The 25,155-nt window shown below is 42.5% G+C and overlaps 1 protein-coding gene across 7 annotated transcripts in view; it reads left to right on the top strand.

The window, feature by feature from the left end:
• Window positions 1-24,816, top strand: part of eya1 (EYA transcriptional coactivator and phosphatase 1) — a 38,886-nt gene extending 14,070 nt beyond the window's left edge. For 4 of the 7 annotated variants that reach the window (XM_030123906.1, XM_030123899.1, XM_030123904.1 and 1 more), the window contains 11 exons: window positions 3,522-3,604; window positions 4,200-4,386; window positions 4,990-5,132; window positions 5,867-5,950; window positions 9,326-9,415; window positions 18,350-18,408; window positions 18,505-18,665; window positions 18,891-19,005; window positions 19,358-19,479; window positions 20,232-20,332; window positions 22,574-24,816. In XM_030123906.1, coding sequence (XP_029979766.1) covers window positions 3,522-3,604; window positions 4,200-4,386; window positions 4,990-5,132; window positions 5,867-5,950; window positions 9,326-9,415; window positions 18,350-18,408; window positions 18,505-18,665; window positions 18,891-19,005; window positions 19,358-19,479; window positions 20,232-20,332; window positions 22,574-22,654 — 1,226 coding nt within the window. In that variant the 3' untranslated portion in view covers window positions 22,655-24,816. The remainder of the gene's footprint in view (window positions 1-3,521; window positions 3,605-4,199; window positions 4,387-4,989; window positions 5,133-5,866; window positions 5,951-9,325; window positions 9,416-18,349; window positions 18,409-18,504; window positions 18,666-18,890; window positions 19,006-19,357; window positions 19,480-20,231; window positions 20,333-22,573) is intronic. The other 3 variants (XM_030123905.1, XM_030123901.1, XM_030123903.1) reach the window with 1 other exon arrangement.
• The last annotated feature ends 339 nt before the right edge of the window (window positions 24,817-25,155 follow it).

Here is a 25,155-nt window from a genome sequence, read left to right as displayed (position 1 = left end):
CCCCTTCTTTTGCTCTCTTTGCACAGTTATACAGTCATCTTAAATGTAGCTCCGGCCTGCTCCAATGTAATGTCTCTATTACTCTTTCTTTGTAGTGGTCTCTGCTAAAAGTCTCTTTTGCTCAGCAACACCTGCATTAGACAAGGATAGTTAGCTAACTGCTCACATAGTCTTTGTGTTCTCTCCTGGAATATCTAATGTGTGACAGTAGAAACATCTCCACATGTTGTTGAAAACTCTCTGGAGCATCCGACAATAAATAACGCCAGCTCAGCAGCAGATGTAGTGCGGGGAAGCCTGTTTTCCACGCCTCTTAACCATACACAGTCGGCCGCAGCCAGCGTTTTGCAGCATGCAGCCGAGACACTGAAAAGGGAGAGGCAGAGAGAAAGAAAGAGAACAAGAGGCAGAGCATGTAAGGCAGAATGTACGAGCTGCTGTCCAGCCCTTAGTGGTTTAACTCACGATGACAGTATTATGTGCCCATTCATCTTCAAAGTATTATGCTCTTACTCTTTCTCTTTCCCTCTGTCTATCTCTGTCTCTCCCGCACTCTCTCCTGCTATCTCTGGCTATCGGATGCCCCGCGTAGCGTTAAGTGCGTTTGTAATTGACAGCCATGTTAGATGACAGATTGACCACTATTCTGGCCCTGGGTTCTCTAGCTGTGGCTCTGGCCCTCAGCCACACCATCATCATTACTCTTTCTGGCCTATTGATCTGCCTTGGCGAGATGCCCCAGGCCTGGGTGTCCCAACCAAAGAATCTTTTTTTACATTTGATACTCCCCCTCTTTGACAGCGTCCTTGCCACCAGCCTGTGGCCAGCTGTCAAGACAGAGGACGATTAGATTAATGTTCTTGCTACTTCCTTTCATGTCTGATGCCACGGAGCTTTGTGTGGGTGTTAAAGCCATGGCACAAAATCATAAAACAGACACATAGCACTACAAAACTGAACAGCAGTTTTTCAGTTCTATGGACTACATCTTATGCTTTTCAGATAAAAAAAATAAATAAATAAAACATCTTAGGTGTGCGCAGATACAGAGAAGTTGTGCTAATGGTGTAAAAGAACAGATGCTAATTAGGTGAATAATTGGATTCCTGCATTCTGCCCAAGTGGTAGTGCAAGCTGAAGTCTTGGATACCTTTTTAAAAAAGAGAGCCCCATCTGGACTTGATAGCCTATTCCCAAGTGGAGCATACAAACTTCTGCTACAAATATTGTGCACTGATGATAGACATAGCCCATGGCAAGGCGACTGATCAAGCAAAGCAAATGGACTTCCAATTGTGGGGCCAGAAGGCAGGAGGGAAGCAGAGGAGGAGGGAGGGATGATGTCTGGTCTTGAGTGAGTGAACTAACTGGAGCAGGACTGGGGGAGGGAGCGAAAACATGCCCCCCGGGGAACCACAACCATCTTTCTCCCCCAACTATAACCAGCACCACCACTCCCAACAGCATGAGCCCATTCTCACTGGGCAGGCGGGGGTCCCCTTGGCTTTTATGTGGCTCCTTGTTCTCCACAGAGCAACCCTCAAACCCTGACAGTGAGAGCTTTTATGACTGTTTGAACTGTGCATTAGGCTAATTTGTTGTCCTTCCAAGTCTTGCTCCTCCTTGTCTTTGACTTATTGTTCTGTCAGACTTTCACTTGATGTTGAACTTTCTGCGGAGAACACGAACGCTTTAGAAATCCCCCTGCAGGCCGTGGAATAGCAAATATAACAATAAAGAGTTCTGATGAAAATAACCTGTAGAGGCCTGGGAGAAAAACACAGTAGAAGTCTGCTGTGTGTATAATTTCTGGAAGCAAAGAGTGATAAACTATACAAATAATTAGAAGAGCCGAGTCCTCTTGGATGAATAGCCATATTAATTGTGTGCTTTTCAGTGCATACTTTGTTAACTGACAAGGCTAAATGTTGCAAAACTCTTCCCCATGTTTTCTCCTTTATACTGCCCATGCCCCACCACCTCCACCACCCCCCCCCACACACACACACACAAACACACCACACACACACACACACTTCCCTGATCCTTCTGAAAGCTGCTTCATGTTTGTCACGGTGTGGGAGGGCCCTCCTGATGGGGCCAATGACCAGAGGATGAAAGGAACTCCCTCTGTTTGTCTCCGAGAACAAAGGTGTAATTACGCCCCCATTTAGGAACCGTAAATTTATCTCTCCCTTCATTTTCACTAAAGCTACGGGATATTTTTTGGCTGTGGGAGCAATGGTAGCACCCAGCAATTTAGCCTGTAGATGTATGGAGAAATGATCCATCTGTAGTTACGAGGTGTATTAGAAAAGCTCATATGAAACACTGTGATTCCTCTGTATAATTTCAACCCACTTTCTAAAAATACACTAAACAAAACTGGTCAAGACATAATAACAAAACTGACGTATGTGGTTTAATTAGAAAAATATCAACCCAAAAGATGCATTTTTTTTCTTTTTAAATTGCATCTTGAATGGAATGAACAAGTAAATTCACTAGCAGATCGACATTGGTAAAAAGGAGACGAATGTCATTCCAGTTTTTGTTGAGTCCAGGAGATGCACTTCACCAGCCCATAAGGCAAACGAGTCCCAAAAATAAAAAGCCTTGAATCGTGGAACAAAGTTCATTCGTCCTTGTAGTGACCATTCTCCTTCAATATCTTAAATTTAAAAGATACATTTTTAAATAAACATGTATACTGATACATCTTTATAAACAGTAAGAATTACAAAGAAGATAATCAGGATAATTTTGGCTGTACTGATAACTTTAGAAAATAAACTCCCTGTTACTTTTATTCCCGCTATCCCCTTTCCTGACGTAATACCACAGGTGGATTCCTGCTCAAGACAGAAGCCTTTGCCCCTGGGGCCTGTTGCTGCTTCACTTCTATATAACTCCAGTCATGTATATTATTAAGCCATTAGATGCTATCAACCCCTTTGAATGATTTAATTGCCCAGGAGGTCCATCCTTTGAGCGAGTGAAAAGAGGAACATACATATTTATTGGGGCTGGATGTCAGCAGTAATCCCGCCCCCAGTGCAGCTCACCCTGACCTGCCCCTCCCTCTATACATCTCTGCTCATTCATCCCTCCACATACTCATCCTGCATTCACCGTCCCCCTCTCCTTTTCACCCCGTGCCACCCTTCGATAGCTCACACACAACAGTCTCTTGTGTGCTTCACATTGTGCGGGCCTGGATGGCTTGGAAGCAGGTCCACCCCTCATCCTTATCTGTCCCCCCCCTTGTCCTTCTGTCAGTCATCAGGTCTGATCCAATCACTGATAAGAAAGGAAGAGGAGAAAGATAAAGCCATTGTTGGAAACTCACCCTCGGGCTTCCCTCTGTTTCACCACCACAAATAGTTGTTTCACAAAAAACTAACCTTTTTCCCCCTCTGACTTTGTACCATTTCACATCTGTCACTGTGTTTTTTTCCAGTGTGACACATCTAACACTGTATTTGGTTACATGTATAACTCACTGTGTTGTCACTTTTCAGGTGGTACTTTTACAACTACGTCAGGATTGTATGCAGGAAACAACTCCCTGACAAACTCAACTGGTTTCAACAGCACGCAACAGGTAGCAGGACACTTTTTATTTCCATTTCACTCTTTGTCTGGGATGCTGGTATCGCTTTATATAAGTTAGACCTAAAGACTTCTTACCAACCTGGAAATCTTTATGAAACATGCATAGTCAATATGTTACATTTCATCCGTGACACATCCAAACATAAATCACTCAGGATGTCAGAAGCCTTGTCCACAGGATTATCTACTGTACCTCCTCCAACACATATGTATAATGCCACATAAGGAAAAGGAGATGAAAAAAAAAAACAAGACAGATCGTTGTCCAGATGTAGGACAGAACAGACATATGTTTGCATTTATGTTTTGGAATCTGCACTGTAAAGTAGCAACACTGGTGCCGGGCATATCTCACATTACTCTGCCAAACCTACTTCTCTTCGTCAACTCTGCTACCTTTTGTCTTTCTGTGCTGTCTACATGTTGAACACAAACCTCTCCTGTTACACATTACTCTACCTATCTGTCCTTTATCTCAAGGTCTTTTTTTCTACTTCCCTAATCTTTATCTAAGTATGTCCTTGGTCTGATTACAAATACCTAAATGTTTTTTCACTTCCCCATACTGTTGGTCTTCTCTGCAGGACTACCCCAGTTATCCAGCTTTTGGCCAGGGCCAGTATGCTCAGTATTACAACAGCTCACCCTACACTTCACCTTACATGACAAGCAACAACACCAGCCCCAGCACGCCCTCCACCACAACCACCTACACCCTCCAGGAGCCACCCGCTGGTATTACCAGCCAGGCCCTCACAGATAACCCTGCAGGTAGGAATGAAACCACAGGAATCTGGGTTCTTATGTCTAACAGCAGCGTGATGCTGGTAGGAGCCATGATTTTAATGAAAGATATTTTATGATAAGAGATCAAACTTAATGAAAGATTTTGAATAAGATTATGGCTGTCACGTTTACTATACTATGTAGAAAACAAAAACATTTGAAAAACATGTAATATTATGTGATATTAATGCATAATTTAGTTATCATGCATGCATTTGATCTTTTATGAGACCATAAAAGTTCCAAGACTGTTGAGTTCCTTATCATTTAGCACCGAAGACAGCAGACTTGAAACAATTTCACAGACATCCAGTTTAGATTAAATGACATATTTACTGTTTGTACTTGACATGTATTCCATTACCTCTTGTTTATTAAATCAGTATGGAGGAGAAATGCTTTTAGTATGCATTCTACAACTGCTAACTGTACCTGTAGGTTTCCATAAGTACTAAATAATGTCTCAGGAAGCTGCCTGTCCTCTATCAAGACAAATAGTCACTCAAACATATTTGCTAAAAGCAAATAATAGCTCATCTTCGATACACTCTTTTTATCCTCTCCTTCTTCCTACTTTCCTCCTTTCAGCAGAGTACAGTACCATCCACAGTCCATCAACCCCCATTAAAGATTCAGATTCAGATCGATTGCGCCGGGCCTCAGATGGAAAGTCACGTGGCCGAGGAAGGAGGAACAACAACCCATCACCACCGCCCGACTCCGACCTTGAGGTAGGGTGAGCCCGCTACCTTGGCGACAGACAGCCTCGCCCTGTCTGAGGCACATGGACACTAATCCACTTACTATATGGCTGCCACACAAGCTTTAACACTTGATGGGCATTAATTCTTAAATATTTGATTCCTTAACTATAAATGCATTATTAATGCACTGTGGAATATATGACATCACTCAACACATATCTTATATAAAGTTCTCATGTATACCTTGTAAATAAACAATAAGGCATGAGATTAAGTGAGTCATCACTGAAGTGAATAATATATATTCTAGTCATGAAAGACTGGTCAATACCTGTGACTAACAAAGATACCATTGCACCATGAGCCATACAACACTTACATAGTGGCCATATGTCAAAATAAACTCTTGAAATTTCAGAGGGCTCTTCATTAATATGATATGAATCTGAACAAGGTTAATAGCACCCATTATAGCGCTTACATCATGACATGTTAACATATCTAGTTAATTAGTTTGTCACTATTGATTACTCTAATGTAAAGGGCAAGGGGTAGAAAGCATGTGGTGGGGTGATGGAAGGAGTGTTGCGGTGACCAACCCAAGCAAATGGATCCTGGTCCCTGTGGCACACAAATACACGCTCCTGGCCTATTGACCAGGAGGATCACCTTGCAGCCCTACAGAGTGCACCATTGATTTTGCCTCTTTTCTCTCTGTTTTTCTTTGTGTCTTTCTTCCCCCTCCACCCCCATCTCTCCAGCGAGTTTTCATCTGGGACCTGGATGAAACAATCATCGTTTTCCATTCCTTGCTTACGGGTTCTTATGCCAACAGATATGGACGGGTGAGTGACATCAGACTGTAGCAGTAGCGGTGCACTTTATCAGCAAAACGCATAAATATTAAAATGAAAAAAAAAGCAATGGAAGGGTGGCTATTGAGTGGAGGATAGGTTTCACCTCGCCATGAGTCCATAGTGAGATGATAGAGCAGAACTCAATGTACAGATAATTGTTTCTTTTTTTAATAGGTCCAATGAGGCTTGGCAAGTATTTGACTGCTCTTTGCAGCTGTTGGAGCTATGCAAGTCTGGTTGGGGCTCAGCTGTAGGGGCTCCCAACAGTTGCACTCTGAATGTCTATTGACACATCTTAAGTGTTCCTTTCTCCTTCAGAAATGCCACATTGTTAGTTTAATTAAGTGCTTCTCAATCCATCCTTTTCAGGCAAGGATCTCCCTGGAGATCTTGGCAGGAGACTGAGCCGACCAAATGCAACTCTAAAAAGTCAAACTAGAACTCAGTGGTTTCTTTTAAAACCATGTGGATTAGGGTAGAAATTAATATATGTATGTATGTACTCAAATAAATATTAACAAACATATATTTTAACATTATACTAGAAGGCCATTTCCCACCCTGTATCAGTGTGTATACTCATAAGATGAGGAGTTTACTTTTCCAGGCTATTTGTTGTTCCATGTAGATTGCTTCTCTAAATTTAAACTTTCCAAACAAACAATTTGGGAAATCAGGCAGAATCTTATTCTCATGGCTTTGTTGAGGTCATAGGTTCTATATGGCCATATGGATGTAAAAGTACGTCACTCGCTGTTTTGAAATTTTAAAGTTAACATGAGTAGAAATTGCTGTAGGGTCTGTCCGTTTATTGCAAAATGGTGATTTAAAGAAAAACATTTGAGTCCATCCCAGTGCAGCATTTCTACTGCCGTTTGTTTTGGCTGTGGAGGTGTCTGGATTTAAAGTTGACAATATTGCTCCTCATATGTCAGAAAGCTTAGCGTCTGAGGCCGCTGCTCTGTGCCTTTGTTCTGGTATGAGGGGTTGTTTGATGGGGGCAGTGTTTTGTTTTTGGGGTGAAAGAGGGCTGGCCCACGACCCTCCACTGTTTATTTACTTTATTTTCAACTCTGCTTGCTGGGTAAAGAGAGAGCTAAGGCTTAGGGAGCTGTAGCTCAGTGATGGGGGGGTCTACAACCAAACACACACACACACACACACATGCACACACACATGCACACACAGGGTCTCCAGTGTGCTCCGCTGAAACAGGAAACACTCCTGACTCCATAAGGGCCCATTCCATCAGAACTCATATAGGATGTGACAGCCGCTAGAGTCCCTCTTGCTGTCTTTTTTTTTTTATACTCTTTTCCCCCTTTGTTCTTCCTCTAGCCATTTTTTATTCTCCTTTTATCCAGTTTATTCTCAGTGTCTTGGGCTAACCTGCTGACACCATCACATTAAAGAAATATTATAAGAGGGAGATGCGCTTATTCACACTAACCACAGTGTGCGTTTCCTCAAAGCCTATCACAAACACAGATCTGTAAACTACCTCAGAAATGAAAGTTAAGCAGACTAACTTCCCCCACAGCCAGCGTCCCGTCTTGCACCCTTCTCCTTCCCCCATCTGTCACACATGTCATCTCTATCTCAGCGGTATAAACAAAAACATTACAAAACAGTTTTCCCTACTAGCTGCTTTAAGCTTACTATAAATAGATGTGTATCTGTGTGAGTGCACATCCACACTTTCTCTCCCTCACTGTGACCTCCCACCCACTCTGTCTGACTGGCTTTTTCTCCCCCTCGTACATGCTAAACACACTGCTGTTCTTATCAGCTCTTTTAATTGGCATCAAGGCAGCTCACCCCCATAAAGCTGATGGCTGAGGCCAGCTGTGCTGCTATTGGGCTGGCCAGGGCTGGAGCTTTAAGTGGGTGGAGAAGGGGGTGTTATTGGTAAGGGGCTCAGTAGAACGGGTTGGGGGGGCCTTGGCGCCCCTGCGGATGGCACTGACATCTTAGGACAGGTGGTTCTAGCGCAATGACAGCAGCAGCACTTTGGCCTTCTGGCCTGCTTGTATTCTTAACTCCCTCACTGACTGATTGTTTAGATTTAATTGGATAGGATTCATTTGTGCAGGAGAGGACGGCCTTTTCCCACCAAACCAGACCATAATACTAAATAACCAAAACAGTTCCCCAGTTTAGGACGGGGAGCTGGTAGCTTGTTCATGTGGGGAACTAATTATTTTTGATGAATTCTTAGTGAAAGACCGATTCAGACTGGGAGGTTAAGAGGAGAGAGAAAGCCTTTGGAAGTGGAGATTGAGTTCTACTTGTGTGGTTTATCCTCTGTCATTTTCGTGAAAACATAAGCATTGTTGAGTGTGACAGCTAATCAGTGGAAAGCTCAGGTGTGTCTTCAGGTGGTTTAACTCAGTAATCCCTGCTTCTGCTCCTATGTTTAATGCGGTCTCACCCAGCTGGAGAAAATCCTCCTCCACAGCTCACTATTGTAAAAGACAATCTGCTGATTAGAGATTTAAGGTTAAAGTAAATCGAAGTATATTTAGTCTTTCTATAATTAATTGTTATACATTTTTTCCTTTTTTTTAAATCTCCAAACAGTCCTACTAATGGGACAGAATGAAAGTGAATAAAACTGTTTCTATAAATCCGTTAATGTAAAACGTGCTGGAGACTTTTTGCCTGTTCATTATCTTTTTAAAGGGGAAATCGCACCCATTGTCACAGGCTCATTAACTATTTACAGTGTAGTTCACTCCTCTCTCGGTATTGTCTTACAGACAGTGCAACCATATCACCATTACAGCACGTGTCACATTACTGACAGAGATCATGATTTAAAAGAAAAATTGCAGCCGTGCCAATCCACAGAATCACTAATATATTAATATAAGTGTTTTATCTTCAAGTTATGTTTAATATTAATAAACATCTCGCAGCTGCTGCTTAACATCCCCAGAAATTTCAAGAGGAATCACTCAGTTTTATGTCATCTGCCGAGTATGAGAACAAGTATGTGGAGAATTGGCTTTTTACGATAAGGCTATGACCTCAGCTCTTCTCAATCGACCACCCCCCCTGAGAGGAGACAAGCTTTTTACTGCACTTCATTTAAGTCTGTGGCGTTTCTGATGACTATTCTGGTCCCTTTCGTGGGGTTGTAAACGGGCTGAAACTTTCAAGTCTGCCTAACGTCCTGTTTTATGAGAATAGCATGCTTAGGAATTTAAGGGGATTCTGTGTTAATTGATTGACTTACAAGGAAGAGTGTTATTTACTGTATGACATGATCTTCTTCTAAACGAAAACATACACACCCTAGTTTTCAGAACAATGTTTTGTTTCATGTTGTTCATTCTTTTTTTTTTTTTGTCTGTTTCTCAGGACCCTCCGACATCTGTGTCATTAGGCCTGAGGATGGAAGAAATGATCTTCAACTTGGCGGACACACACTTATTTTTCAACGACTTAGAGGTGCGTTTTTACCCACTTGCTTCTTGCTTCTTCTTATACGCCTGTCCAGATGTTTCTTTTCTGATAATATTCAAAAGCCGCTATAGAACACATAAATCTTGACAGTAATGTCTATATTACATCAAGAGAACAATAAGTCCATTAAGATATTATTGAAAGCACTGACAACTGTTGCATAGTGTGGAGCCTGTTTTTCAGTTATCAGTCCCATAGTGGTGAAGTATTACCTCGGAGCCCAAGGGACACCATGAATTTTGCATGCGCTGTCAGTCTCCGTTGTTCCTGGGTCACCAGCCTTGCCCCCACCCTCCACCCCTCTTTTCCCACTCCCATAGTGCAATTTGTCAGGCTCTAGTGTTTCTGTGGCTGTTCAGTCTGTCTGTGTGTCATGCTGTGTGCTTGGTGTCGCTGTCCACTAACACCACAGACCCTTCCGTCACAGTATGAAATCCCCCGCCGTCTACCCTCCTACGCCTTTTTGCCCCCCTGATTCATGTAAGGCTAGTGTAAAATCTACCCCTTGGGTACAGAAATATAGGGATCAGAGGTAGCGAAGTGTGTGTGTGTGAGTGGGATGGAGTGTCTGACTTGAGGGTCTGAGTGTCTGTTTCAGTCTAGTGAGAGGTGAATTAAAGACCAGAAGGTCAGGCATGCTCGTTGACTGCATACGTAGATAATTTTGTGCCAGATAAGTTTTTAGTCTGCAGTATTCACATGCAAAGAACTGCAATCTCACATAATACCCTCTGTCCTGACGCAGATGTTGAACTGAGCTACAGGTTACTATCACATATTTGAAATTAACTTATTTCTGCATTGCTTCTAATTCTGTGTTTATGATATTAATGTGTATTTTACTATTTTACTTTATCATTGCCTTCTCTTTTTCTCTGTGTGAATCTGATCCCACTGACCCAGTGCTTTTCCTCAGTGTCCTGCTTCATGCTGACCTCACAGGAGAGGAAATGTTTTGTTTGATACTTAAGTGTGAAGAGATCTGTGGCCCGTCTGCCAAGTCTCATTACTCACCACCATGTTCAGCTGTGTTATATGAAGCCAGCCCGAAAAAATGAGGAAAAAACAGGGGAGAGAGACACAGAAAGAAAATGTTCATATTCTCCCAGACAGACGAGTGACTGAGATTCCATACGCAGTCATCGTGATCAAAGTTAATTGGCTGCAATTGGCTGCTTAAATATTTCCTTATGCCCTGGCCATGTAGAATCCATTGTAGCTGCACTTTATTTAATAGATGTGCCCCAATCATTTGAAAAAATGGCAGTTTGTGACAAGGCTTAAATGTGGTTTTGCTCAACATCTGTCCTGTGTTTTGATTTCTTTTCATGTGTGATGAAGCTGTTCACAGATGAATTGGCAGCTCAGACTGCTTATAAAATTATTAGAAAATGCAGTGCATATATCTTCTCTGCTCTATCTCAGTAACAAAGTTATTTGATTTTGTTTTGACAGTTTAAAGCTTTAGATTTTTTCCAGTCAAAATTCAAGTATTGTGCCTAAAATAGCAGTCTGTGGTCTGTTGCAAGAATGCTTTTTACAGTGTCAAAGTCCTCTTCCCAGACATTGAACAGACTGTCATTAACCATCGCGCCAGTGCAGGAGTGGCATTCTCTTTAAGGTGCATTGATCTTAATTCTTAAAATGAGTTGGACCGGTCTAAGTGTTAAGTACCAGTATTCAGCAATGCCTAAGCAGTTGTGTTTCCTCTGCAGTGATTTACAGTCCTCCATTTCAGATAGAGCTAAACAGAGTCCGACTATAAATACCGCAGCAGCAGCAGTTATGTATTTAAGCATGTGCAGAAATGCATATGGTCCATCTAATTTAGTCTAAGCCATAAAGGGAGACCCCAGAGGCAGAAACACAGGTGCAGAGTTAGTGGCCTAACAGAGTGTGTGTATGAGTGGTCTATCTAAGTCTTAACACTCCCTTGTCCTGCCAGCCCCTGCACAAGAATATACAATACAGACTTCCTCAAACTTTGTAATATATGCTGAGTTCTGCTTTACTTTAGGCATTTTGAAATATATTGATTTTATCCAGGCATTTAGGAGCAATAGGATTGTTTAAGAGCTTCAAAACATCATGACATTGTGCTCCCAAAGCCACAGTTAAGGCTGCAGCTTTGTGTACTGTGTGAGTTCAAGTGTGTGTGTTGGTGTGTATGAATGGAGGCTGGACTGTGTTGATAGAGCTGGTGAGTGACGATTCAGAGGAAAGTCATAAAAAGAAAGAGGGCATGCCGAAGGGGTCAACAGGGATCAGTTTCACCCTTACGTCTCCCTCTTTTTCTCCTCTAACCTTTTTCTGGATCAGCGCTTTCTTTTTCATTCACTGTTAGATCGTATTAGAGGTGCGTCCCAGAAACACTGCACTTCCCCAAAAGACTCAAACATACAGGCTCTGAATCAAGTGTCCCACACCAACCATTTGCTACTTAAAGAATGAATAGAGTACTCTATTAACAGCACAATCTGTTTTTATCATCATAAAGGCTCTCACTGAAGGGAGCATTATGAAAATAATTCAGAGCAATATGATCCCTACTGGTGTGATCACCACTGTATTAATTTTCGTAATAGAAAATGTTGCATTTTAGCAGCTGCAGACACGTACATATAGTCTTTTTTTTTTGGCAAATATGTATTTTATAACCTAATTCAAAAGTCAGCGATACAGGAATTTGTAGAAACAGGAGCATTACATAGGACAATATTTTATTTATTTTTAATACAAGCATTACTTATATTAATATTTAACAACTTGTATTTGTTGTAATAAATACTATTGTCACTGCAGTGAGTTGCATGAGGGTTGAATGTGGAGTTAATTAATGGTCCGAAGTGATATGTATAATGACGCCCACAGAGGCTGAGCTCGCTGTGAAGACTGACAGCTCTGCTGTGACTCAGGGTGTGAGTTTACTGTGGGTGCACTGCTGCAAACCAAAAGCAGTATATGGGAACCGGGGGCCTCTGTAACTGGCCGAGCCCCCTGTGTTCCCCTCACAGTGGGGCATGGGGTACGGCCGTCTCACCCCTCCCTGGGTGAGAAAACAACCCTCCCCGTCTGGAGTATAAAGGGCATGGGGGCAAACCACTCACAGTGAGAGAGGGGGGAGAGGTCTCCAAAGGTGGGAACATTTTAAATTAGTCCACTGATGCCTCCATGCTGTGTGCAACGCTTTCACACACACTTGTGCACTTTAAACACACTCCATTCTCCAAAACACACAGATGCAAACTCATATATACTGTACATACACTCATGAAACTCTCACACACATACCTGTGGAGCAACCCTGTGACACTGTGAGCTGACAGCCTTTTATAGCTCCCAGCCCGTATTTGCAGGGTTGAAACCTCCTCTGTCACTCTCACCCAGGGGCTGCCTGTTAATGAGAGATACTGTGAAACGCACGGTTACCTTTTCCTAGTGGCTGAAATGGCCCTCCAGGGCCTCTTAGTGTGGAGCCATTCTGTTGGTTTTATGTCCCACTGTAGAGAGTCAGATCCTATACTGGCTGTTCCATGTGATTGGTAGCTTTATGGTGTTTTCCTTGATAGTTTTTGAAGACTAGTTTTGGGGATTTTATGCCCAGTAAGGAGAAATTTGACATTAACTGCGCTTCTCACTGAATCATAAAATGAAGTAATTTAGTTGATCGGTTACCAATTAACACTTAAGCTCTGTGGCACTGATTTTAAATTATATATCAACCATGAAACCACAGGGTATGAGTTTTTTTTTTATTTTTCACTCTATTTTGTTGAACCTAATTGCAATGATAGTTTAAAAACCGTCTTTTATATATGGGATATTCTGTCATATGGGTTTTTTTAGGCCCACACAGACTGATGTGTGTTTAATCATTTGCCTGGCCACTGATGCAGCAGTTCTGTCATGCTCCTCGACATAACTCCATCAAGTTTCTAGGCGGAGCCACTGATGTGTTTTGGAAAGAGTACAGAGAGAAAGTGGAGGCTTCAAAGCCACCCTGTCAATCTCAGTTCCACAGAGCTCCACCTCACCCCCACCCTTTACCCACTATCCTAACACAGCCGTTCGATGCACCAGTAGAGGCTGAGTGTGCATGGAAAATATAACATTACTGTTTGGTGACAAATGATGATATTTAAGACTAGAAGACAGCACAGAAACACAGCACCTGCTCAGAAGAATCTGTTCAGAAACTTGCTCAGATTTGTCCACACAACAGTTCACTTGGCAGAAATAAACCATTTCTCCATGGATTCGTTTATTGCGGGAGGAAAATGCTGAAATGACTGAGATTTGATATTGCATTTAATGCTGCTCTCCTTGAGGTGTGGTTTGGACTTGTAATGCCAAAAGTAGGGAATAATGAGAAGCAGCTCATCCATCATGAATGACTAATTTATACTTTTCGCTGCCTACCTGTGGGGTGTTTCTTTCTTTTCCAATCCTTTACAGTTATCACAACATTGCTTTACAGACCACTTTGTTAAAATCAAGCCAAAAACTATCCTGTGCTCCCACTGGGTCCACTCTCGCGATCGTGTGAATTTTGTAAAACCAGCATGGACTTTTCTATACCTGTGCTTTGTTTGGCGCCGCTGTTTGAATTCCTTGACTGTTCAAGCACAGATTGTGGACTGGAATGAAGTGGGTTCGAAGAACTCTCTCTTTGTTACCCACATCCTGTTTGACCCCCAGGTAATCACAGCCCCCACCCCTCTGCGCCCTCCTCCTTTCCACCAGTCAGGGGTGCCTGTGGTGGGAACGGGGAAGGATGTTGCTGGGGGTCACGCAGGGGGGGGAGGATGACAGCCTCTGCCGGTAGAGTGGCGGTATTGAGAACCTGCGAACCATGGATGAGCCTTTTTCACATGGCATTAGTCTGTAGGGTCACAAGGAATGCTGCGTTGACGGCTGTTATCGCTCACACCGTGGCTTTGACCACCCACCCCCACCCAACAAAACACACAGCTCACCTGAGAGAGCCGAAGAGAGGAGGGCAGTGGCAGCTTGAAAAAGTGGACACTGTCTGTGTAGCTGTGACCTAGACCTTCACAGGGAAAACAGGTCTAGGAGTTAGTTTAGATAGCTCGGTCGTCCCTGTGTTTTGGTAACATGTGTTGCTGAGTTGCTTCTCTTTCGTCTCCCTGCCTCTGACTGTTGCAGTCACCACTTTGAGCTCTTTCCAGGGCTACAGGAAGACTCAGGCCGTCACCGCTGATTGCTTAATGACAGATGCCAAGGGAACAAAGAGGGCTCTGATAGCTTCCTCCCTAGTGAAGAGTTTTCAGGAGGCTAGTGGAAAGACAGAGACAGAAAAGAAGAGAGAGTGAATGATAAAGAGGTGAACTCATCCTAAAGGTAGAAGCTTTCTGTCTGCTATAGTTGAGTTTTTTTGTGTGAGTTTTCATTTTTCCCATACAGATAAGGACTGTTTGGTAACTTAATAAACTAAATGAAAAAATCGCTGATGAATTTAACAGAAAGACATAATGTTTGGATAAGGAGTAATTGCGATGGCTTCTGGTGGAGGGTCTTCACTCCTGAGTACAGTAGGAACATCTGGTGTGAGTTAGTGGTGATTGTAGGTTTTAGAGAGACCACTGTTTGCTTGGTGAGCAGAGAATGGGGGATTTCAATGGAAAAGAGATGTTCTAAGAAATTCTCAGACTGCCCACAATGTCCCTCCATCTTGAATGCATGTCATTGTCAATGCTTAAATCAGGGACAATAATTTTTTGCTCCTCTTAATAATTTTTGTTCAGTTCTGCATGGAGTTTATGTACATTTTTCCAACATTTGGCAAGTCATGTCAGTCTTTCAGTACAAGACTGTATCTCAGAGTACTTAAAATGCATCCTGCAGGCCTTTTTTGGCATTGAAGTTTTAAAATCAGTCCAACATTACTGTGGGAATGCAAGTGAGTCCTCTAGTGAGTCTGTCAGTTAGTAAAGTTTGGCCACACCACCATGTTTCTTTCTACTCTGTCCACTTCAGCTATACAGCTGTACTTAACTGACTTAAACCTGCACCATCCATGACTCTGTGGTGTTTACGAGGCCTTCAGAAGTGGCTCCTAATGAGTATGTGTAAGGGTTACTGTACGACATTACCCACAGCCACCTCCTCCATTAGCTTCCCCAGTCTTCCCAGGGAGCCAGTGCAGAGGTTTATGCCAACCCCAGCTGGGAGCTGTAATTGTTGAAGCCTGTGCGTTCCTCTGAAATCCACTTCACTCTTTATTCAAATCACACACCAAGACTTCTATCACAGATAAATTCCTACAGCATTAACAAGCACAAACTACGAGTAATGACAGTCAGAAGGAAATGAAACAGACTTTCAATTGGTCAAAAATTGGTGAGAAGAAATAAAAGTGTGTTTTCTTTAACTTAAAATTTTAGCAGTTTACATTAACTTTGAGGATTCGGCCATGAAAAATTATTCATAATCAAGCACCAGTAAGGTCTAATTACTGAGACATATTTATGTTCTTTGGGTCATGCTGGAGGTTTGGATCTGGCTCCTAAAGCGGACAAGTAATTACACCGTTCTCAGATATCTGTTTTATCCATGCTGGCTGTCAAACCCTGAAAGAAACACATTACATAGGGAGAACAAACACGGCGAACCATTGTCACCAACAAGGTACCAGGAGACAGCATGCAATTAGACAATGATGTGCCAAATGAGTGGAAGTGAATAGCCCTGTAGCAAAGTGAAAGAGGTGGCAGGAGCTTTAGCAGTTGGCTAATCGTGTCTGATTCATCAGCAGGTAATTACTGGATAATAGAGGCATTCCAGTCACTTGCACTAGAATGGGAGGTCCCTGAATGGAGGCTTTATGAGGTTCTTAACCCAGGGTGCTGTTTTTGTTTTCCTAAACAAACAGACATGCCTTCACTACTTAAAGAATTAGGCACACCAATACTTCTGGCTTGAGTTCTGTTCTAAGGAAAATTTTGGGATAATTTGTGAACATAAATTATCCACAAGTTTGTTGGCAGCAAATCCTCAAGCTGGGACAAATTGCTGCTTTCTTCAACTATTAAAGATCTGCTGGTGAGTGTCTGGAAACAGATTAGGCCAACAGAGCTCTGAGCCCCCGCCTGCACCCCGTATCCAATTGGCAGTCCATCTCCTGGAACGCAGGGCTCAGAGCTCGCTCCATGTGAGGTCACTTTGGACTCTCTCCCCCAGCCCGCTACCCGCTGCTCTCCTCCATCTCCACCTCTCTTGCCTTCCACCCCCTTATCGGGGTGTCAGAGCCCCAGAGAGGAGGGGATAGGGTCACGGGGTCAAAGTCTTTTCCTCTTTGGATCTCGGGGCTTGCTGGGAGAGGCTTGGCGAGAGAATGGCTGCATTAGAGTAGGGGTTGGGGGTCAAGATTTTAATTCTGTTAAAGAACAGCTGGTTTGAGTTTCTCCTCACGTCGCTCTCCCCTCCCTCTCCCCACAAATCCAGGGAGATGAAAAATTTGTTCAGAGGGGAACTAGTAAAATAAAAAAGGTTTACGGTCCAAAGCCCTTACCCTTACCCTGCTCTAGCATTAGAGAGGAATGCAATAACGTCAGCATTTGGCCTCAGTTAGATTGACTTAAAACAAGGAAGTCCTTTCTGTGTTTGGCTGTCTTAACAGCCGGATGAAACTTAATTAAAAAGCTTAAAAAATCGGGAAGGATTTTTCATACTTGAAACTGGAGGAATTCTTTTCCTCCAGATTCAATTTCCACCAGATATTATTATTTCTCACATAACTTTAAACAGAGTAGACTGGTCCTTTTGACAGTTGGGCAACCAATCTCAAACCTGTAACGTGTCTGAGAAATTCTTTACACTTTAAGAGAAGTTGACATAATTTTGGAGTCATTTGCATGTAACGTGATTATTACTCCATGTCCTGTTGGCTAAAATAGACTCAGGTTTAGTAAAAAAGAAGTTTAGCTAGCTTGTTTCTCCTCAGTCCTCTGTAAAATGTGTTGATCTGAATGCCAAGGCAGGGCTCCCTCACATTGAGAGCTTGCTGAGGGGGTGGAGAAAAGGGAAAGAAAGGGGAGGCACTAGAGCAGCTCCTATAAATGGAAAACTAATAACAGATTTTTAGTCTGCTTTCTCCTCCGCTCTTTTGCCGGCTGGCTGGCTGACTGGCCCCGGGGCTGTGTTGGTGTGTGGCGCAGCAGCAATCAGAGGTCATAATTTCATTGGCGGTTAGCATCAGGTTCAATTTTTCTAGTAGGTTACATTTACCAGAAAGTCTGGATTGTGTTACTGTGTACCGGTGGAATCAGTGCAGAGCTGCAGAATCCCTTTACCTTTCCAAGAGGAGCCAGGCTCCCCAAGGGGGGAGAGAAGTGTGCACATATGTTTGGAGATGCACACACACAAAGATACACACACATGCACAAACCATTAGTGCCAAGGCCCTTCATACATTCTGTTAGCTAACATTCTGCTAACATCCTTCTGCTGTCTGTATATTTATATCTGTTCTTGCAGACATAGTTGTTCAAATGCCAACCTGAGGAATGCTAGGAGTTGCTGGATTGGGACTTAATTGGTTATGTCTGTGACTGTGCATATCTGCAGACCCCTCTAGTGGTTGCAGCTTTGTCAGCCGTAGGTCCATCCAAACGGATGCAGGGGTTAGTTTTTGTTTGGACAGAAGTGGTGAGGCAGCAGGAGAAAATAATGTGGAGATCTGAGTCAGAAAGGTGAAAAAGAAAGAGTCAAGGAGAAGGGGATTTAGACTGAGGTGTCCAGCCAAAGCACAAATTCCTGAATAAATGTTTTTTGGGTTTTTTTTTTTTTCTAGTGAAAAATAACCTTGACCATCTGGGGAGTGCTACTTTTTTCACACAAAAGAATCCCTTAAATAATATGATATTGCATAAATTTTTATGAATATTTTGTGTATTTCAGGAATGTGACCAGGTCCATATCGACGACGTTTCCTCCGATGACAACGGCCAGGATCTGAGGTATAATTCACTCACTGACAAACGTACCGCATGTTTTACAGTGATCACTTTGTATGTAGCTGGTGCTAACATGTTCTTTCTGTGTGTTTATCCCAGTACATATAACTTCAGCGCTGACGGTTTCCACGCAGCAGCGACCAGTGCCAACCTGTGTCTGGCCACAGGCGTGAGGGGAGGTGTGGACTGGATGAGAAAACTGGCCTTCCGCTACAGACGAGTAAAAGAAATCTACACCACCTACAAAAATAACGTAGGAGGTAATCCCCAACAAGCTGCAGCACTCTGTACAGATCTGTTGAGTAGGAATGAGTTTGCAGATGTACGTGTCCTCATTGTGTGGGCGTTTGTGTGAGTGTGTACGCGTGTTCACGTGTGTGTTCTAAAAGCACACATGCCACACCACTTGGTCAGGGTAAATTTTGAAAATTTCAGTGGTATTTGGAGGGCTGGTCCAACCCAAACAATGTTACCCTGCGTTTCAGGTCTGCTGGGCCCAGCCAAAAGGGAAGCCTGGTTGCAATTGCGAGCAGAAATTGAAGCCTTGACGGACTCCTGGTTAACACTGGCACTGAAAGCACTAACATTAATCCACTCAAGGTAGGACTCCAGTGAGGAAAATTGTACTCAGTCCCATACCGCACATATATAAACGCGCATGTGGTGTAAATAAGTCAACTCTGTACTCCCAGTCTATTAAACCAAACACCACCGCTCTGAAACTTGTGTTTTCGGACAGGCTGTGTCTTTTGATTGTGAAGATAAGTGTATTAGAACATCTGACTTTAAAAAGGGTCTGATATCTGACACTTTATTGCAGGACATTTTGTGGCTTTTTTAACAACTGATACATTGCAGTGTCTTTATTTTCTGCAGTCTGTTTTCTTTTGTCCTCCCTCAAAGTGATTTGGGTGATGTCATCCTTTTTCTCTGCTCTCCCTCTGATCTGCAGGTCAAACTGTGTGAATATCCTGGTGACCACCACGCAACTCATCCCTGCCCTGGCAAAAGTCCTGCTCTATGGCTTGGGCATAGTCTTTCCTATTGAGAATATTTATAGCGCAACCAAAATAGGTAAAGACTTCCTCACTTTGTTTTGTGCTGCTTCCCATTTTGCGATGCTAATGCTGATTAATATAAATGTAAACAATTACAACATTCGTAGGTACCTAAGTGATGGGACAGAGGCATAGATAGTGTGGGATATTCAGTCACCGGAGAGGGTTGATGTTCCTCTAATCAGCCTGGGATTATTTTCCTGGAGCTGGGCCTACGCTGGGCCTCCTCAGGCCTCTCCTGCTCAGTCTCTGCATATGAAACCACTTCTGCACATTTATGTCATTCCACAGCAACCCCACCCTCCTCCTCCTCTTCTCATCTCCCTCTTTTTCTTCCCCGTCTTCACTGTTTCAAATACAAAATAAACATCAAGCTTCACTCCTGTGCCATTTTCGGGCCCATCAGTGCAGACAGAGTGTAGCTCAGGGTTCCTTGGAGCGTTAAGCACACGGGTTCTACTAACCAGGCCCTGGAGCATGCAAGAGTGATTTAGCTGATTTAAGTCCATTTGTCCCAGGTTTGAGGAGGGGAACGACAGAGTTAATGCTTTTCAGACTGTCTTTATCTGAGGCCTGATCTTATCCCATCTCCTTGCTGAGCCCAAGGTGTTTAAACTATGCCCTATTTTCTAAGTATGGTGTGTTTTTAAAGGGGCTCTGGTCACTCTGTACCTCTGTAAAAACTTGATGGTTAGTTTAATGCACATCTTGTTTGTATCCTTGCTCCACTAACTAACCTCTCTCCATGTGTTGTCGACTCCTCTACAGGGAAGGAGAGCTGCTTTGAGAGAGTAATTCAAAGATTCGGGAGGAAAGTTGTTTACATTGTTGTTGGAGATGGTGTGGAAGAGGAGCAAGGCTCAAAAAAGGTAAGAGGACTTAGAGTTATAGAAACCACATACTGTATACATACTCGTGCTGTATGGTAGAAATATTTATCGGGAAAGAAAAGATAATGTTTTTACTTGTGATTACTCCCCGCAAGGTCGAGAGTTCATTTACTCGCAGAACACAAAACATACCTGCCATGCCTTTCCAAAGAAAGGATTCAAGTGCTCAGCTCTCGGTCTTCTTACATTCGTTCATTCTCTTATAAGCCTGTAGTGTGTAATCAGTGCTCTTCCTCTGCCATCTCAGGTTTACAGAGCAGGGGAGGGGAGAAATGGCATAATTATATATTCCTGCTCGGTGCCCTGAGCAGCGTGAATGCTGTATGTGTAATGCTAGACAGGCCCTTTCAGGCATGTTGAAGGCACACCATAAATAGAACGCATATAATGGAGACTTAAATCATTGTTGATGAAATTAGAATATTTACTGCAATGACAAGCCTGTTAGCACGAGACAGTTCAAGAAAAGCCCACAGCCCAGTTCTCCCATAGTCTTTGTAAACAGCGGAACTATGTGCAGAAGAACCCAACTTGTCCTTTTTACATTACCTGTCGGCTCTTGCTCTACAATTTGTGTATTCAGCATTTCTGCCAAGTTTGGATGTAAACCAAATGTTGCACTCGAGCCACACACACCGAACATATTCGTTAGCAAATTAATCAGCGGGCAAACAGCATATTTCCCTGACAGTTACGGTGAGCCACAGTGTCAGTGTGAAGACCCGGAGTTCCCCTTTGAAAAGTCTCCAACTTTTTTTCACCTGTTTCTTAGTAAACAATAAGTGGAACCCGTGAGGACAGACGAAGCACGATTAGGCTGTGATTAGGAAGAAGTAGCAACCTTTACCCTGGATAAATGTGTAAAGCAATAGCTCTGTGTTATGAAAAGTGAACACACCCTGGGAATATGGTCTTAAGGGATGATTGTGGAAAAAGATGCAAATATTTTCACTCTAGTCTTGAGTTGTTGGAGTGTGACATTGATGGAAGGATAAGACGTTTTTTTTTCCCCTCCGAGTGGTGTGAGTCCCAAGACACGCCATGCGGTAAAAGGTTTCTGTGTCAACATCAGAGAGGACGTGAAATAACACAACAATTTCACCCGTCAGGAGGCACATATCAGACGTGACAGTGTGGAACTACAAAAGCAAATGTCGACGTTCTCTCAGTCCTCACTCTTTCGCCCCTTTTCAGAGAGAAATCCACAATCCCTGAAACAATTCTGCCCTCAGTTATTACCGTCGCCTGGAAGGGAAGGTAGCGATAACATCTCCAGCTTTTAAACTTAAAAGCAAAGACAATTTACAAAACAAAAAGCAAAGAGCTTTTTAAGGGTCAGTGCAGGCTCTCCTAAGCGGAACATATGCCTGGGAGAGGCCATACCTTTGATAAAGGGAGGGTAATGGGCTCCACACACTGAGGAGCTGAGGACTCTACCTGACAAGCCCCTTTCATTCTCTGCGGCTCACGTTTCTCCCGTCCTCTACTCAGGAACAACAACTCATTTGCACTGTCCTAAACACACACTGGGTAGATGCACAAAAACTCAGTGGGGAGTTCATCTCTTTTGAGGTTGTAGTCAGCTGATGGAGTAGTTCTGTAGCATTGAACTACATTTTGATGCAGCAAAGAAATTAATTAGAGGTACAGATGTGTTGCTTTTGTTGTATAGACGGTCACAGGAAAGTGAAGAGAGCAGGCAGCGGTGTGTTACAGTTATGATCGCTTTTCCTGATGAACACACCGCACTTACATTCACTGCAGGAATTATCTGCAGTATAATATTAGACTAATCATGACTTTCAGTAGAGAATTTTGTTTTTTATTTTGTTTAATTGTTTGGTTTTAAAAAATATAAGAAATTATGAAAATACGATTTAAATGTATTCAATATGTAGAAAATATTGTGATAAACATCTTCAATCAAATTTTTTAGTTGACTGTTTAGTTTTTTTCACCTTCTATTAACATGAGCAGTACACAATGACCCTCCACTACCCTCATATCACATCATGTATATGTGCAATCACTATGTAAATACGTAAATATCTTCAAAGTTTATACTTATATTTTTGTACTTTTAAGAACATTTATTTCTACCTGCCTTGCTTTTGCACTGGTGTGTTGCATATTGCTGCTGTGAACTGTTAAATTTCCCCATGATGGGATCAATAAAGTCTTATCTTATCTTATCTTAATTCTTCTGTCTTCCTTCCTCAGCACAACATGCCCTTCTGGAGGATCTCCAGCCATTCAGACCTCATGGCCCTCCACCATGCTTTAGACCTGGAGTACTTGTAGCACTACACCGCCCCGTACGCCCTGCTCCGCCTCAGCACACCCTGCAGCCTTTTCCCTTCGCCCTCCAGCCCCGTCCGACGCTTTTCCGCAGACTCCAGAGTTCAGATAAAGCCCCCTGCGCTGCTGGCGTCTGTCTTCCTTCACAAAAGGAAGAAAAGAAGAGGAGACGTTAAAAAGAAAAAGAGGCAGAGAGCACGGTTAATGTGCTGACATACGGTCACACTTCGTCTTAACCCTAAACTTTAATTTTCTTTTTTTTTTTTTTTTTTCTGGAAGCGAAGGAGAGAGGTGAATTTACGGCGCTGCAGCTGCTTGCCCTGGTTACTGTGAATTGGCTGCTTTCTGAAGCTGTCAAAGTGTTTTACGGCCTCTGTTTGTGCCGGGACTCTGTCAGGGTTCACACCTGTGAGGAGAGCAGAGCTACTGACGGCTTCGCCCGCCTCGCCTAACCTCGCCACAGAACTCAGCTAACAGTAAACCACAGGCCCACAACTACTGGTGGGGACAGTTCTTCATCCCTCTAGCTCTTCTCCCCTCTGCTCCTCACCTCCTGTCTCTTTTTGTTCCTTATTTGTCTACCTACTTTTCAGCCTCTGTTGGTCTCCCATCTGTCATTGGACAGACAGACAAAGCGACTGCTCCTCTGTTAGCCTTTGGCCCAGGAGTCCTGTAAATCTTATTTATGAACGGAGACTTTGTGAGTGGCTCCCTGCCACTGAGAAGGTACCTCGATGACAAAAAGACTCGTGCCTTTTTCAAAGTACTATTGATTTCCACCACAGCGAGAGGAAGAAACGTTTATGGAAGAAACAAAAAAAGGGGTTTTCTAATAATTTAAGAAAATTACAAAAACTTTATTTACAATGCTGAGACAATCGTGTACAGAGGAAATCTTTTTGTGTGTGTAAGTTTGTAATCACTGGACTATTCCTTCCAATATTCATTTAGGTACGTGCTCTTGAAAGGTGGCAATGCTTTTTCATTGAAGTAAAAAAAAAAAGGCATCCCATCGCACATACGCTTGTGCGACGCCTGAAAGTGTTGATGTGTTCAAGTTTTGTTCATTAAACAAATATGTAGATAATGGGATTTTGTGATAAATCATTTTGTCAAGACCAAAAGCATGGATGTCAAGTGTCAATGACCTTTCATTTTATTCTGTGATGTTTCTCGTCCTTACAGGAAACTTCATTCACATCTTTATATAGCATAACAGGTCCTTTTTAGAGTCATATTTCAAAGGGAAGAGGGTTTTTTTTTTTGGTTATTCAGAAAGGTAGCTCACATCTTGTGTCCTTATGGCATTTCACCAGCTTGCAGCCCTGACCCCATATATTTGGAAACAAACTTAATTCTACTAAGGGTTCTGGATATGGCATAGAAGTAAGACAACTTCACACTCTCACTTTCTTGCCTCCTGAGATCCATTTTAATGACACATTTGAATAAATCTGAGATATAAAGCAGGCTTGAATAGGTTTTATTATCTTTTATACAAGCAGTATAACAACTCTTGTACAGCAAGTAGTAATTTTGTATGATGTAGTGTTTTTATTTCGACGTTGAAAATACATTCTGTGTCCCGTTTTGAAATAGCTGAAATACATGAAGCTCTTTTCATGGTGCTTCTACATCTGTGGATGGGGAAACCATAATTAACATTGAGAGAAAAGCCACTAAGTTTTGAGGGGTTTGTGAACATACAGGACATGTGCTATCAACTGTGAATTTTCTTAAACAGAAACCAACTCATTGTGTTTCTAATTTTTCCCTCCTTTGCACATGATCACTGTTGGCCTTTTACATTTCAATTTGGTTCCCGCTCTCCCCTCCCTCTGAACCCCACCTCCTCGACCCACCCTCACTCCGACCACATTTCGTGATCCTCCGAAAAACAACTTCTCCCCCCCGCACTCTGGGGTATCTACATATTGCTGCTAGATCAAGGTAATGGTAGGTAAATAGAGGAAATGTTTTATAGATTCATACAGCACGCTTTTTTTTTATGTTGCAATCTTAAATGCAAACTGGAAATACTTTACAGTACATGGGCCTCATTGTGAAACGCAAACGATTGTTGTGTCTGCAAAATATGTGTACAGATGTTTTTGACATTATTATTTGATTGTGTTTAAATTAATAAAACTGATTTGTGAACTGTTACACGTTGCTCTCGTTATTTAAAGGCGCTGTTGGTGTATTTGTAATGTTAAATTAAATGCAGATCAGATTTTAGAAGATTTTGTCATTGCATTTTGATGCTAATCCTAACAGGAAGGAAGACCAAACATTATATACATCTAAACTCCACACAACAGCTGCAGCAAAATACTTTTATATGATGGCTACAGAATTTAGAATTTACCAAAGGCTCTACATTTTTCCTCTGTTTCATTGTTATAAACTCTTGATGCTGATGAAGTGAGTATGATACTCAGCCCAACACTTGTAGTAGTGTTATATCATAGGTGCGTATCCATGGATAATTTACAGAAATCAAA

The sequence above is a fragment of the Sphaeramia orbicularis genome, chromosome 20 (assembly GCF_902148855.1).
Source record: "Sphaeramia orbicularis chromosome 20, fSphaOr1.1, whole genome shotgun sequence".
NCBI classification, from domain to species: Eukaryota; Metazoa; Chordata; class Actinopteri; order Kurtiformes; family Apogonidae; genus Sphaeramia; species Sphaeramia orbicularis.
This window is presented reverse-complemented; position numbering and strand designations above follow the sequence as displayed.